General features: G+C 59.4%; 6 protein-coding genes across 7 annotated transcripts; 5 read left to right on the top strand and 1 right to left on the bottom strand.

The window, feature by feature from the left end:
• The first annotated feature begins 177 nt into the window (after positions 1-177).
• JDV02_007184 (uncharacterized protein) lies at positions 178-1,786 on the top strand. Its single transcript, XM_047988653.1, has 3 exons — positions 178-454; positions 520-736; positions 800-1,786. The coding sequence occupies exons 1-3, from the start codon at positions 369-371 to the stop codon at positions 1,106-1,108; spliced, it is 612 nt and encodes a 203-aa protein (XP_047844651.1). The 5' UTR covers positions 178-368; the 3' UTR covers positions 1,109-1,786.
• ATG10 (E2-like conjugating enzyme atg10) lies at positions 1,144-2,207 on the bottom strand. Of its 2 annotated transcripts, XM_047988654.1 has the most exons (3): positions 1,696-2,207; positions 1,418-1,639; positions 1,144-1,339 (listed from the first exon to the last, which is right to left on the bottom strand). In XM_047988654.1, exons 1-3 carry the CDS (start codon positions 2,014-2,016, stop codon positions 1,175-1,177), a joined length of 708 nt encoding a protein of 235 aa, XP_047844652.1. In that variant the 5' UTR covers positions 2,017-2,207; the 3' UTR covers positions 1,144-1,174. The 2 variants fall into 2 exon arrangements, with proteins under 2 accessions (XP_047844652.1, XP_047844653.1); XM_047988655.1 differs by having other exon boundaries at positions 1,144-1,639.
• A 424-nt stretch (positions 2,208-2,631) lies between these two features.
• MNS1 (Mannosyl-oligosaccharide 1,2-alpha-mannosidase) lies at positions 2,632-4,848 on the top strand (the record flags this gene model as incomplete). Its single annotated transcript, XM_047988656.1, has 3 exons — positions 2,632-3,184; positions 3,249-4,588; positions 4,645-4,848. The coding sequence occupies 3 exons, from the start codon at positions 2,632-2,634 to the stop codon at positions 4,846-4,848; spliced, it is 2,097 nt and encodes a 698-aa protein (XP_047844654.1).
• Positions 4,849-4,922: 74 nt separating this feature from the next.
• On the top strand, positions 4,923-5,237 carry JDV02_007187 (uncharacterized protein; the record flags this gene model as incomplete). The annotated part of the gene is made up of 1 exon (XM_047988657.1): positions 4,923-5,237. The coding sequence occupies one exon, from the start codon at positions 4,923-4,925 to the stop codon at positions 5,235-5,237; it is 315 nt and encodes a 104-aa protein (XP_047844655.1).
• A 1,831-nt stretch (positions 5,238-7,068) lies between these two features.
• JDV02_007188 (uncharacterized protein) lies at positions 7,069-7,389 on the top strand (the record flags this gene model as incomplete). The annotated part of the gene is made up of 1 exon (XM_047988658.1): positions 7,069-7,389. The coding sequence occupies one exon, from the start codon at positions 7,069-7,071 to the stop codon at positions 7,387-7,389; it is 321 nt and encodes a 106-aa protein (XP_047844656.1).
• Positions 7,390-7,444: 55 nt separating this feature from the next.
• HIP1_2 (histidine permease) lies at positions 7,445-9,387 on the top strand (the record flags this gene model as incomplete). Its single annotated transcript, XM_047988659.1, has 3 exons — positions 7,445-7,995; positions 8,056-8,265; positions 8,325-9,387. The coding sequence occupies 3 exons, from the start codon at positions 7,445-7,447 to the stop codon at positions 9,385-9,387; spliced, it is 1,824 nt and encodes a 607-aa protein (XP_047844657.1).
• Between the last annotated feature and the right edge of the window lie 4,391 nt (positions 9,388-13,778).

Raw genomic sequence — 13,778 nt, forward strand, 5'->3', positions numbered from 1 at the left:
GTTACGTGCGTACCCACCCACGCTGCCCGGCTTTGGACTGTGCCACACACAGGCTCAATCCCCCCCGGGCAGGCCGCCACACATGGAGCAGCACCCACGCCTCAGGTTGCACAGGGCAGCCAAGGCTGGGGGGAGCTTGGGCCACCTGGGCACCGGCTGGTCGCATGCACCTCACCTCACGCAGTGCCCATCCGCGAGGCTAGGCTTCGAAAATTCCACTCCCATCGTGTTTCCCAGCCAGCACAACAACGCTCGTCTCCTGCCGCCACGCCCCGCGCCCGCCGCGACTCCCTCCCGAATCAAACGCGCAGAGTCTCTCGAGTTTACTACCGGACGCTCCCGCAGTCAGGCTCGGCCGAAGCGACACAATGGCGACGGCAGTCCCTACGCGCAGCGGCCTGGCCCCAAACGCTTCCCTCCCGGCCAAGGTCCAGTCCATCCCTCCAAACCAGACGTATGCTTGCAAACCCCTCTGTCCCCTCTACTGGGCCTCCGAGCGCGTGTGCTAAAGGACCGCAGCCTCTATGTCACAAACCTTCCCTCGGCCAAGATCCAAAAAGCCGACCTGCGGACCGCGCTCTACATGCTCTTCTCGACCTACGGAAGCGTACTAGATGTCGTCGCCCTGAAGACCATGGACATGCGAGGGCAAGCACACATTGTCTACAAAGACGTGCAAACCTCAACTCAGGCCATGAGACACTTGAATGGGCAAACGTTTCTGGGCCGCGAACTCGTTAGAACCCCTTCCTGCCGCGGGCGCCGCCCCTGACTCTCGGGCCTGTGCTAACCTGGGCAGAAAATCCAATACGCCAAGTCCAAGTCACATTTCGTCGCCAAACTCGACGGAACCTTCAAGATCCCCACGACGGCATCTGGTGCCGCCGCCGCCGAACAGACCGATCTGCAGCGGAGCATCTTTGACGCCCCGCCGGCTGGAGCGCCTCCGGCCGCCAATGCCGCCGCGAAACCAGCGGCAGGGGCAGATCAGACAATGACGGACGCAGATGCCGCCGAGAACCGTGGACAGAAGCGCACTCGGGATGAAGAAGACGAGGAGAGCGAGGAGGACGTGGCCATGGAGGAGGACAGCGACGACGACGAATGAGCACCGCACAATTCGAATCAAAGCGGGCAACAAAGTGACGAGCCAAGTAACGAGCACTGGTTTGTTTTACTGCTCGGCCATTTCCTTGGGCACCCAAAGTCCGACACAACCGCCTACGAGCCCGAGCCAGATCATGAGGTAGTTCTCCCTGGAGCATTGGAAGCTCGATATAGCATCTCCCAACAAACAGGGATGTACAAAGAAAGCCGGGACTCCTGTGACGGGGTGATGCTGCGAGTTTGTGTTAGCTGGGTGAGCCTAGCTCCAAACGGACACCCCGGGAGCGGCTGGTGGTAACGCGGCACTCACATCAGCAGAGATGCCACCAATACCTCCGAGCCTTCGAAGGCCGTCCTTGTACTCGTCGGGGACTAAGCGGCGAAAGACTGTATCGACGTTGAAGGCGGGCTCTTCTGGAGGCAGGTTGTGGAGGGAGAACCACAAGCAAGGGACCCGATAGGTCGGATGCAGATGAATTTCGTACGTGACATACGGCATGCTTGGCCGCGGCACGCACTGAATGATGGCAGCCTAGGCTTTGGTTATTACGAGGACATGAATGAGATCGTGGTCCATGTGAGTCGCACCGAGTCTGCTTCTTCGTCGTCTAGCATGCCCTGGTCTGCCATGACCATGGCATCGTCTTTGTCATGATCAGAAAACGAAAATTTGTCCAGATCCAGTGATAAATCGCCATGATCGAGAACGTGCTCTATAGGGCGTGTAATCTGAATGTACGTCGAGTAGCCGCCGTCGTCGAAGAAGAGCGTGTCCAACGCGGCGCAGATCCTTAGCCGCCAACGCCTGCGCAATGGCCCTAGGGTTGCCTGGCAGTATCGCCTGTCCAAGCTGTGACAAGCCTCGGAGAATTCCTCGCGGCTGAGACGGGGAAAGTCTTTGATGTCCATGGTTGTTGGGTGCAGGCGTCCCCTGTCTCCGATGCTGGGTAAGGATAGTGAAGGAATCTAGGACCGCTCACGAGGTGAAGCATGGAAGAATTGCCCTGGTTTCAGGCATCGCTGTGTGAGCTCTCATATCGCGCTTTTGAAGGAGCATGTCAAGGCGACGACGTTGAAAGGAGCGATGACAGGGCAGTATCTCGTGGGTGCGGCTCCCCAATGTAAGGTCTCCATGCAGCGGGAACACGCTGGAAGGAGCGACCCAGCTAGACGGGTTGGGTCTTGCCCACGCAGCCCACCTGCCCACCTGCCCACCTGCAGGGTTGCCCGTTTTGAGTTCAGCACACATGTCCTCTTTCATCCAGGGACCTGAGCCGCTAGACGGCGACGCTTCACTCCTGCGCCAAGCACCGCTGCGATACCTCGCAGCGCCCGTCCTCCAGCTGCCTGCCTCCGCCATCGATTGCTTCACTGCGCGTGTTTTCTCTCTGGGCGGCAGTCTGATTTCGCACCTCGTATCGTGCATCCTTCCGTCGCTCGTCTCTCGTTGCCCCCCTCGGCCCAGCGCCCCGTTTCACGGACCGCCCGCCGACGCCACGCCACGACATGCGCTAGACGCCCCCCATGATCCGCGACCCTTTCAACATCCACGGCAGAAACGCGCTCAAAGCCACCGTCTTCCGCGCCGCCCAAGACGTCAAGGACAAGGCGGCCCAGGTCGGCGCCAGCGCCCTCGACATGTCCTTCTCGATCCCTAACAACGTGCCTAACTTCGCGGCCCCGCACCGAGACCTGGAAGACCGAGCTTGGGCGGCCGTCGCGAGGCGAGGGGCTTCCGCCGGGGGTATCATCAGCGATGTGCAGGGCAAGGTCGCCGGTTACTTCGAGCAGGATGAGCTTCCCATGTACAAGGACAAGCCGTACGGGTACGCGCCATCGATGCGGAGGCGGCGCTGGTGGCGACGGAAGCGCGTCCTGAGCTCCATTGCCCTCGCCGTCGTGGGCCTGCTTTGGCTGACGGGCTTCTTCTCCCACGCCAAGGAGCGAAAGTCGACTTCTGCGTGGTCATGGATAGGTATAAACAACGAGAGAGGCAAGCCGAATTGGGACGAGAGGCGGCAGCATGTGGTGGAGGCGTTCGAGCTCAGCTGGGACGCCTACGAGCGTTATGCTTGGGGTACGTCGCGGCAACCTAGAGGGCAGTCCGGAGGACAGTTGAGATACTGATGACCGTCTTGTAGGATACGACGAGTACCGCCCTTTCTCGAAAAGCGGCAAAAACATGGCCCCCAAGGGTCTTGGCTGGATCATTGTCGACTCGCTGGACACACTGATTCTCATGAACCAAACGACGCGACTGCACCACGCTCGACAATGGCTCTCCAAGTCCTTGACGTGGGACCAGGATCAAGACGTCAACACATTCGAAACGACGATACGAATGCTTGGAGGGCTGCTGTCTGCGCATTACCTCTCCACCGAGTTTCCGAACATGGCGCCCCTCAAGGAGGATGACCCGGGCATGCCGGGCGAGGACCTGTACCTCGAAAAGGCCAGGGATCTCGGCGACCGGCTGATGGCTGCTTTCGAAACCCAGTCGGGGGTGCCGTATGCCAGCGTCAACCTCGCCAAATATCAGGGCATTCCCTCACACGCCGATATGGGGGCGTCGTCGACGGCGGAGGCGACCAGCGTGCAACTTGAGTTTAAGTACCTCGCCAAGCTTACCGGCGAAAAGCACTTCTGGGACAAGGCCGAAAAGGTCATGGAGGTCATCGATGACAACAACCCCACCGACGGACTGGTACCCATTTACATCTACGCCACAAGCGGCGAGTTTAGAGGCGAGAATATACGCCTGGGCAGCCGTGGCGACTCCTACTACGAATACCTGATCAAACAGTATTTGCAGACCAACAAGCAGGAGCCAGTATATGCGGACATGTGGAACGAGTCCCTAGAAGGAGTACGAAAGCATCTCATCACATACACTGAACCATCGGGGTTCACCATCATCGGCGAGCGTCCCGAGGGCTTGGGAGGAAACCTCTCGCCCAAAATGGACCACCTGGTGTGTTTCATGCCTGGCACCATTGCGCTGGCTGCCACGGGCGGTCTCTCGGAAGCGGAGGCGCGCCAGCTGCCGACCTGGGGCAAGAAGCAGGAGGCCGACATGAAGCTCGCGCGGGAGCTGACGCAGACATGTTGGGGCATGTATAAGTTTATGGCGACGGGCCTTGCAGCAGAGATTACTCACTTTCATATTGCCGATCCGCCTCTGCCGGAGTCGGCGCATCACGATCCGCCACCCACGTTCGACTCAGACCCGCAAGCCAGCTGGCGGGACGATTTCTCTGTCAAGTCAAACGACGTACATAACCTGCAGCGACCAGAAACGGTGGAGAGCCTCTTCTACATGTGGAGGATCACCAAGGACGAGAGGTATCGAGAGTGGGGATGGGAGATGTTCCGCTCGTTCATGAACTACACCGCGGTGGCAGACGGAGGAGGCTTTACGAGCCTGAGCAACGCAAACGTGATCCCTCCCGTAATCAAGGATAACATGGAGAGCTTCTGGCTGGTAGGCTTCCCGATGAGAGCCCCGTTCGCAGATTCAGACTGACATGCTTTCGGCAGGCCGAGACGCTAAAGTATTTGTACTTGCTGTTTTCCCCCGACGATGTGCTGCCGTTGGATAAGGTGGTGCTCAACACGGAGGCGCACCCGCTGCCGAGATTCGACATGGGCGGCCTATTCTCGACAGGATGGAAGCGCAAGCCCCGGGGCCCCGACGGGAAGGTTATTGGGGGACGGACTGAAGCGAAGTCGACGTCCCACTAAAGGCCCTGAGCAATGTGAGGGCTGTTGTTCTGTACGAGACATGGCTATGTGCCTGGCGTATACGTGTACCATTTATGCATCTGGAGCATCAACTGGCGTCGAAGTTCAACATGACCGTTTGGATCGAGTCATTCGATACGCCCGCTTGTATGGCTTCGGACTTGAAGCGGCGGGCCAAGAGCGAGTGGTGGTTGCTGGTCACCAGTCCCTGCATGGTGGCGTCAAAGCTGCCAAACGAGGGGGCCTTGAGAAGACAGCCGGGCCGCGCCCCAACAAGGGCTTCTTTTGTTCGACCAGTGGAGGAGCGATTGATGGAAGTGCCGGTGGCGCGAATCACGGCTGCCTGCCATGCCTCGTTTCATGCCTGTAGGAGTCGGATTCGACAATGACGATGGGCCTCAACCCCTGACCAGGCAGACGAATGCGACAGCGACGTCAGCATGTCTCAGAAGCCGGCAAATACGCACGATTGACGTTTCGCGACGTGCACGATCTCCCACCGTTTCCGAGCGGCACGGACGGAGAGGCAAGATACGTACCATAAGTGACAGACCAGGGGATATTGCGTGGTCGTGGAGGAATGCATCGGGGGCCATCCATTCATCATGCTATCGTCTCATCAATGGGGAAACCCCCTGCCAGCGCTTGACGGGGACAACTTGGCGTGGCGGCCCGCGGTTGAATGTTGTACCATGCCCACAGCGAGCGAGGGCCCACTCGGGGGAGGGGTCTGGGCCAGGTTCTAGGCGCCTCCCCCGCGCCGCGATCCATCAGATCGTTATCAGAGAGGTGCAGCCCCATGATCCATGGCGCGCTGGAGCCGCTGCGTCTCTTGGATAGCGTCGTTGACCGCCAACGACAAGCGCGCGGCCGGCGAGGCTACGGTATCACAGCTAACGAGCAACAAGCAGCCAGCAAAGTACACTTTGTTTTGGAGGATGTGCGGGGCGTGTGGGCGGGCCGGCGGGAGCGGGTGGAAAACATTTCGGAGATGTACAGTGCACAATGCACATCGAAGGACTGCCGCGTTACCAGGTCCAGGGCACTTGAATGATCATTGTACCCTGCCAAACACAGCACAGCGCAGCACGGCATAACACAACATGATTTGCGCACGCGCGGCACCTCTGAGATGAGGCGCAGGCATGACGAGGCGCGCGCCAATGTCAACTTCTGGGGCCAGAGGCGCACAAATGCTAGAGGGGCGATAAAGGGTCGTAACTGGGTAGGCAATTGGTAGACACGTAGGGCTATTGATATGGTACTCCGTACTGTAAGGCGCCTTTCTAACTTATTATTAGGGAGCGTGGCCACCCGAAGAGTGAGACCCCTAGCTCCCGCTCCGAGACGAGTCGCGTACCGCTGCTGCGTCTGCCTTTTGGCGGCGCGCCGATCAGCGCCCAAGTCTCGATAGCGTGCCTCGTGGCGCTGCCGTCCCGGATGAGACGGTGGGCTGGACCGTTCACCACGCTGCGTGTTCGCTTTCCTGCAGTACCTGCTGCCACCACTACTACTACTACTTCTGCTACTATTGCACAAGGGGACGCGAGCTTGTTGAGGCTGCGATATTAAATCGCTCTGGAGTCATTTATTGGCATGAAGCCGGGAAGATAGCGCCATGGATAGGGGGGACTACACCCACTGTAGAGGACCTAAAAGCTGACAAAGATCGGGCATAATAGGAGCGTCCACCAGTGCCGCCGTGGTGCTTCGTGTTGCGTCTCCCCAGGCTGGTTGTTGGTCGTCACCGTGGCAGGGACGAGAGGTGCCCCAAAGGTACGAGGCGGGGCCGTTGAATCGTAAGCGCAAGTACATCGATGCCTCATGGTACCTAGTAGGGTTCCCATCTGCGGAGGGACTCTAGGTACCCATTTACCTTTCTGGCCTGCGTCCGCCACGTCTTTTCCGCGTGCGGCGTCCAATGGAACCACTTCCAATGTTCCCAATCCTGCCGACACCCCAGCGCTCCTACACTTTCCGGCCCAGCCCAACCCAAGAGCGCCTACCTCATCAACGTCCTCCTCATGGTCAGCGCCGCCGTTCCACTAAAGTTCTCCCTCCGCATTTGCACCTCATCCGTGACCTCTTGCCTGCTTCCATTCCCACGACTCCCGACACAGCACCTCTGTATCCTCGCCTTCTTCCCCCGCTCCCCCGCGCCGGATACCAGCGTACGGCCTCCCCGGTGACCGACATGCCTATGTGCGCCTGAGAGCGCCGATGCACCCGAGTCCGGACCAATCGGGGCGTGCAACTGCGACAAGCGACGACAGCTCGCCGATAGCCGTGACGACCGCCGGCCGCCTGCCGCATCATCATCGTCCGCCTCATCTGCTGACGAGATCCCGCCGCCTGCGTGCGTTCTCTCACGCACTCGACGGCCACGACGGCGAGCAGCATTCCTCAACTTTGGCATCGTCACTGTCTCGATTTAGACAGCTGTCAGAGCACGCCATCTCGCCGCACACGGACCGCCCATCGTACCCAACCATCCTTGCCGCGGCCAGCTTGCGACGACCAACATTCACAGTGCAGTACTAGTGCTTCACTGTAGAGGCGCAGGTGCTTGACGACGACGACGACGACGACGTCAACCATGGCGCCGCATCGAGATATTGAGCTCAACGCCTTCAACAATCTCGAAATCAAAGAGGAGTCCCTCACACACGGTAGTTCGTACAGCATGCGCGAGCCAGACTACCAAGACCGGCCGACTCCACGATTCCACCGCTTCATCGACAGCTTCAAGCCCGACACCGACACCACCTTCTTCCCCAGCGACCACCTCAGCCAGGTCAACAGCTCCAGTGCCACAGCCCGCAGCCATGGGACCTACTATTACGACCTCCATCTGGCCGCGGTTGAGTCCGCCAACACGGGCCTTGCGCGCAAGCTCAAGGGAAGGCACCTGCAGATGATTGCCATCGGAGGCTCAATAGGTACCGGCTTATTTGTTGCCTCGGGCAAGGCTCTGCACGACGGAGGACCCGCCTCGTTGCTCATTGCCTTCATCATTGTCGGCTCCATGCTGTACTGCACATGCCAGGCCCTAGGAGAGCTGGCTGTCATCTTCCCAATCGCCGGATCCTTCTCCTCATGGGCCACGCGATTCCTCGACCCCTCCTGGGGATTTGCCATGGGTTGGAAGTGAGTCGACACCGGTGGCTTTCCTGAACCAGTCGTGAAGCTAATTCAGCAAATCATAAGTTATGCGTTACAGTGGCTAGTCGTTTTGCCGCTGGAAATCATTGCGGCATCCCTGACTATTCGTTATTGGACAGACAAGCTGCCCAGTGCCATCTTCGTCACCTTGTTCCTCATCGCCATCATGCTCATCAATCTCTTTGGCGTCAAGGGATACGGCGAAGCCGAGTTCACATTTTCCATCATTAAGGTCGTGGCCGTCATTGGCTTCATGTAAGTGTCCTTGCCTTGCCGATACGCGTGCCAGGCGCATACGCTGACTCAACCTGCAGCCTCCTCGGCATCGTCCTCAATTGTGGAGGGACACCGGACCGAGGCTACATCGGCGGCGAATACTGGCGTAACCCGGGCGCCTTCCACAACGGCTTCGAGGGACTATGCAGCGTCTTCGTCACCGCGGCCTTCGCTTTTACTGGTACAGAGCTTGTTGGACTTGCAGCTGCCGAGACTGCCAACCCGAGAAAGTCGCTGCCGACGGCCATTAAGCAGGTGTTTTGGAGGATCGCGCTCTTCTACGTTGTCGCGCTGACGCTTGTGGGCTTGCTGGTTCCTTACGACAATCCTCGACTTCTCGACGCCACAAACAGTGCCGACGCCAAGGCATCGCCTTTTGTTATTGCCATCGAGGAGGCGGGCATTCAGGTGCTTCCATCTGTAATGAACTCGGTGATCCTCATCGCGGTCTTGTCGGTAGGCAACTCGGCCGTGTTTGGATCCTCGCGGACGCTCGTCGCTCTCGCCAAGATGAGGCAAGCGCCTAAAATTCTGGGCTATGTGGACAAGCGTGGAAGACCGCTCGTTGCCATCGTCGTGGCTGCCGCGCTGGGTCTGCTTGCGTATCTCGCCGACCTCAGACAGCAAAACCACGTGCTCGACTGGCTCCTTGCCATATCGGGCCTCTCCACGGTCTTCACCTGGGGTTCCATCTGCCTGTGCCACATTCGCTTCCGCCGCGCGTGGGCCTACCATGGACGCAGCATCGGATCAATACCGTTCAACTCGCAAGTCGGCGTTTTGGGCTCGTATGTCGGTCTGACGCTCAACATCTTGGTCCTGATAGCGCAGTTCTGGGTGGGCGCGTTCCCTATCGGATGGCGCGACATGGCGACGGCGGATGTGGCCCGGAACTTCTTCCTCAAGTACATGGGCGTGCCCATCATCTTTCTTTTCTACATTTGTCACAAGCTTCTGTTCCATACCCGTTACGTCAAGGTGCGGGAGATGGACGTCGATACCGGCCGTCGTGACTTCAACCTGCCTATCCTGGTGGCGCAAGAGCAGGAGGAGAAGGCGTCGTGGCCTAAGTGGAAGAGGTTTTACAAGTTTATCTGCTGAGGCGGACCCCCGGCCTTTGTACATGCCCTTTTTTCTTCTTCGTATCTAGCTGTCGCTTTTGAAGGGGTTGGACATGCTGTGCGCTCTCGCGCTTGGTCTGCTCGGGCAAGTCCGGGGGACACGTTTTGGTTTTGCTGGGATTTTTTTTTTGAGTTTTCGGCACGGCGTTTAAGGAGGGGCATGACGAGCGACGAAATGATATCACGGGGAGAAGGGCGATGCTTTTTGGAGCTGTTGGTGCCAAGATGTGGAGGATAAAGGAGACCTGTAGTGTGTATATAGATGATGGGCTGGATGTATTCCAATGCTGATATTTCTTGTCATATATTTGTTCCCTTTCTTTGAGCGGGCAAAATACGACTTTTGTCTTTCTTTTGCTCTGCACATGGCGGGAAGGGCGTGCTCGGCTGGGCAGCACGGACTTGCATGAGAAGCTTCCGCAGGACGTCCAGGAACATGGAAAGGCGTGCGTTTTCCGACCTGGCATCTGCGCTCTGGTCCCAACAAGGCGTCACATCCGACCTGGCGAAGCGGCTGCTGCTCCACCGCCACCGAAACGTGACTAGTCTTTTGCTCATCATCACAGCACGTGGTGTAACGAACGGGGTGCTTGACTCTTCCCCTTCCTTGATGGGGTCGTACAATTATCTACCCTTCTTGGACTTTAATTAATCTAAGAGAACCTTGTTATAGCACCGACAATAAGAACAACTTCATATAATAAAGTTTATATATATTAAAGGCCTTTATCATCACGGTCACCCGTGCCTGTCGGGGCGAGCGGATGTGTCCCTGAAATCTTGATTCTGCCAGGAAATGCTGTCGCGCGGAGCATGGATGGGTCTTGGGGCGGGAGCTCCCCCCGGCCTGGACAAACGGGCCGGTGGGCGCGTGGGCGCGGGTAGGTGTACTGTACGACCCGACCACGTTCACCGACTTCGCTCAGCGACAAAGGTCGTCGATCTCGACATGAGTAATGCGCTACGAAGTACGGAGTACACAAAGCTGGGTTGCTGTCGGTGTGTGTGTTGGGCGTGTTGGCAGATGGCAGGCTGGCTGGCAACCCCCGTCCCACGTACTGTACAGTATATGTTTAGGAAGAAGGGGGGGTTGGTCGGTCGCGCGGCTCAAGCGGTCCCTTGCGACCCGGTGACTTTCTTGCAGACAAGGGTGCGACTTTTTGACTGCGACGACGAGGACGGAATCCGATTGGGACGGCAGTGGGAGAGGGTGCATGATCAAATCGTCGTGGCATTTCTCAGCGCGCGACAAGACGCGGGAGGGAAAGGGGGGGGGCGGGGGGTGCTGCCCCCCTTTGCCGTGACGTCAGGAACGCTCGTTGGCTGGCTGGCTGCAGGTTGTCGACCTCTCACCATGCTTACATTGACATTTACAGTACTGGCTGTGCCTTGGACGTTGCCGTGAAAGAACATTGACCTGACAGGTAGACGGACAGGACAGGCAGACACACGGGAGGGTCGGGGCGAAACGGCTCGCCCCTCCCTCGTGACGCCGGGCAGCAGCGGGAGGACCCTAGGGCGGATGGTCGGTCGCCTCTGCCACACGCTCGTGGATGGATGGATGGATGGACGGACGCGGGGGGGAGGAGGGCCGCCTTGTTGGGCGGCCATAGAGTGGTGGTGGTGGCACGGCGTGCGTGGGATGGACGCGTCGAGAAGCAGTCTTTTTTGTTCGCGATGACACCCGCCGAGGGGCAGCCGAACGGGGTTGGGTTCCATCCAGGCCATGCCACGCCAGGCCACGAGGCCGGGGCCGGTGGGCGCGCACGACGTATGTACGAAGTGCCGAGCGAACAGCACGAGGAGGAGGACGACGACGACGACCGGCGATAACAGACGACGATGGCCTCATGAAAATTCGCCCGGGGCGGTGGTGGATGGAGGGCACAAGGCACGATGCGCGCGGGCTCGGCGACAGCTCGGTCAATCAGGCATGGGCGACCCGACACCCTGGGCGGGCCGCTGCCGCTTGAGGCAGGCCGCGGCCAAGGCCAACGCAGCTGCGTCTGTTCTTGTTGTTCCTGCTGCTGCCGTCGGTGATGATGCTGGGACGGGGGTACAGTATGTGCGCGCACGAACACGAAATACTGCGCATATAGCACATATAGTATGCGGCGTGAGATAATACCAGCCTGGGCCGTTCGTGTACCGGTTTGCATGGCATGCCTGCCTCCAACGAAGAAGCGCAGGGGCCTGGCGGCTGCGATCGAAGCATTGGCAGGGCAGGTTGTTCACCGTTTCATTGTTGACTGACGGATTGACTGACTGAGAGACAGAGAGGAGGAAGCGCCCCAATCGGCCGAGCATTGCCTGCCCTGCACCCCGCAGCGAAGCTCTCCAGAATACCAACCTTACTAACCTACCTGCCTACCTACCTTAGTACCGCCCTTTTGGTGGGGGGTCTTCGTGCGGGGGGGACTGAATCGTCAAGTTCGTCACTGGACTTGAGGTTGCATCGAGGTGTGCGCACGCGACGTGGTCCAACTGCGTGTGCGTGAGTGCGTGCGTGCATGCAGGCGTGTGTGCCTTCTTTGGAGTGAGGCGAGCCATTGTCCAGGGTGCAGCTGCGGCCGGATCACCACCTCCACCCAAGCTTTATTTCTTTCCCCCGCGGCGGCCGCCTTTCGGGACGCCCAGTGGACGGTTGGAGGGCCCTCCGATGCGAAGTCGTATTTGTACGGAGGGTACGTAGTAGTAGCAGGGGATCGAGCAGGGTCGCAGTTGAGAGGAGGAGGAGGAGCAAGGCGAGGGGGAGGAGAGGCGGGGGAGGGGCCGAGCCCATGCCATGGATAGGGTAGAATACTACGTGGGTAGTAGATCAGAGTTACACTGACTAGCTGGCAATGCCGACAGAGTTGACAGGTGGCCCGGGACGTGCGTTATGTAGTATGTGCTATGTATGCACATATGTATGTATGTAGGTAAGGCAGGCCGGCAGGCCGGCCGTCGTGTACGCAGGATGCCGTCCGGGGGGGCCGATACGATGTCATTGACAGAGAGAGTGAAACGGCCCTGAGTGACAGAAAAGGTGTGGAGCCGGGCCTCCATCCACGTTGATGCCTCGTACAAAACAGCACGAGCCCGGCACAGAACCGCAGGCCCAGCAGAAGCCAAGCAGCAGCACCCGCGGCAGCAGCACACGCATCACAACAGACAGCCCGACAGACCAGACAGACCCTGGGAGTACGTAGTAGCAGCAGGGCGGGCGGGCAGATACTCATGACTTGGGTAGGGGGGGGTCACAGGGTCGCCACAGCATCTTCCTTGGCGTGCCCGAAGCAGTGGCTTTTTTTTTCTTTGCTTCTGGAGCAGCACGAGACACCATCATGTCCACGCAGCATTCACGTCTGGTGACTCCGACCCGACACTCGCCAGGCTTGGCTCGTCGCCCTTGGCGGTAGTCGCTCGACTCAACTGGGGGGGGATGGGGCCGCCGGCCCGCCCGGGGGGGGGACCTCCGCTCTCCACATCTGGGGGCATGGTGGGCTTCGGTTCGGAGATGGGAGAGACACACACACAGAGAGAGAGAGAGCCCACGGACAAGGGAGAGAGAGAGAGAGAGAGGGGACGGACTCTCTCTGCCCGTTGCACGCTTTGGGGTTCGGCCAGTCCAGGGAGCGCGCGGGGGGGGAGGCCATTTGCTATTGCCGATCGCAAGTTCATGGCCGGCGCCGACGACGTCAATGCGCATCGAATCGAGGCGAGGGAGCGCGTGCGCGTGCGAGCAGTCAGCGGGGGAGAGGGAGGGCGCATCATCATCATCATCATCATCGTCGCCGCCATCATCATGATCATGATTCAGCGCCCGCCGTGCTGCCCGGTCCGCGGCTCTTGGCGCTCCCACTCCCAGTGCTACTACGAATCAGTCGGCACGACGGATGTGGTGGACGAGGAGCGAGGAGTTGTCCTCCCTATCCTTTCTCAGCACGAGCTCCCCAGCCAGCCCACTTGGTCTGGTCTGGTAGGTAACCCAGCAAAGCGGTACGAGGCGGCAGCAGCAGCAGCAGCATCAAATCACTATGTTACTTAACTACTGACCGTCTCTTTCTTTCTCAGAGTCGGACGGAACGGACGGCCGGCTTCCCCCGGGGGTTGAAACCCCAGCCAAGGTCCCGAAATAAAGGCACACTGTAACTGCCGTCCCGGCGGAGCATCAGCGTGCCCTGTGCGCGTCTGGTCTGGCCGGAGAGGATCCTGGCCCCCTGTCGCGTGCGTGCGTGCAGGCGGTGCAGGCAGTGCAGGCGTCTCTTGTGCTTGTGCTCGTGCTCGTGCTTGTGCCTGTGCCTGTGCCTGGTTCTGGGCTGGGCTGGGCTGGGCTGGGCTGGGCTGGGCTGCCGCAGCTTCCGAACCGCACGACTGTATGACGAGTGG

This window comes from Purpureocillium takamizusanense, chromosome 6 (assembly GCF_022605165.1).
Source record: "Purpureocillium takamizusanense chromosome 6, complete sequence".
In the NCBI taxonomy this organism is placed as follows: Eukaryota; Fungi; Ascomycota; class Sordariomycetes; order Hypocreales; family Ophiocordycipitaceae; genus Purpureocillium; species Purpureocillium takamizusanense.

Excerpts from the sequence above, each read along its gene's own strand:
- ATG10 (XM_047988654.1), bottom strand. The coding sequence starts at position 2,016 with ATGGACATCAAAGACTTTCCCCGTCTCAGCCGCGAGGAATTCTCCGAG. Across the intron at positions 1,640-1,695 it reads ACGACGAAGAAGCAGACTCG|GCTGCCATCATTCAGTGCGT; the intron begins GTGCGACTCACA and ends ACCAAAGCCTAG. Across the intron at positions 1,340-1,417 it reads TTGGTGGCATCTCTGCTGAT|CATCACCCCGTCACAGGAGT; the intron begins GTGAGTGCCGCG and ends ACAAACTCGCAG.
- JDV02_007184 (XM_047988653.1), top strand. The coding sequence starts at position 369 with ATGGCGACGGCAGTCCCTACGCGCAGCGGCCTGGCCCCAAACGCTTCC. Across the intron at positions 455-519 it reads TCCATCCCTCCAAACCAGAC|CCTCTATGTCACAAACCTTC; the intron begins GTATGCTTGCAA and ends AAAGGACCGCAG. Across the intron at positions 737-799 it reads CGTTTCTGGGCCGCGAACTC|AAAATCCAATACGCCAAGTC; the intron begins GTTAGAACCCCT and ends TAACCTGGGCAG.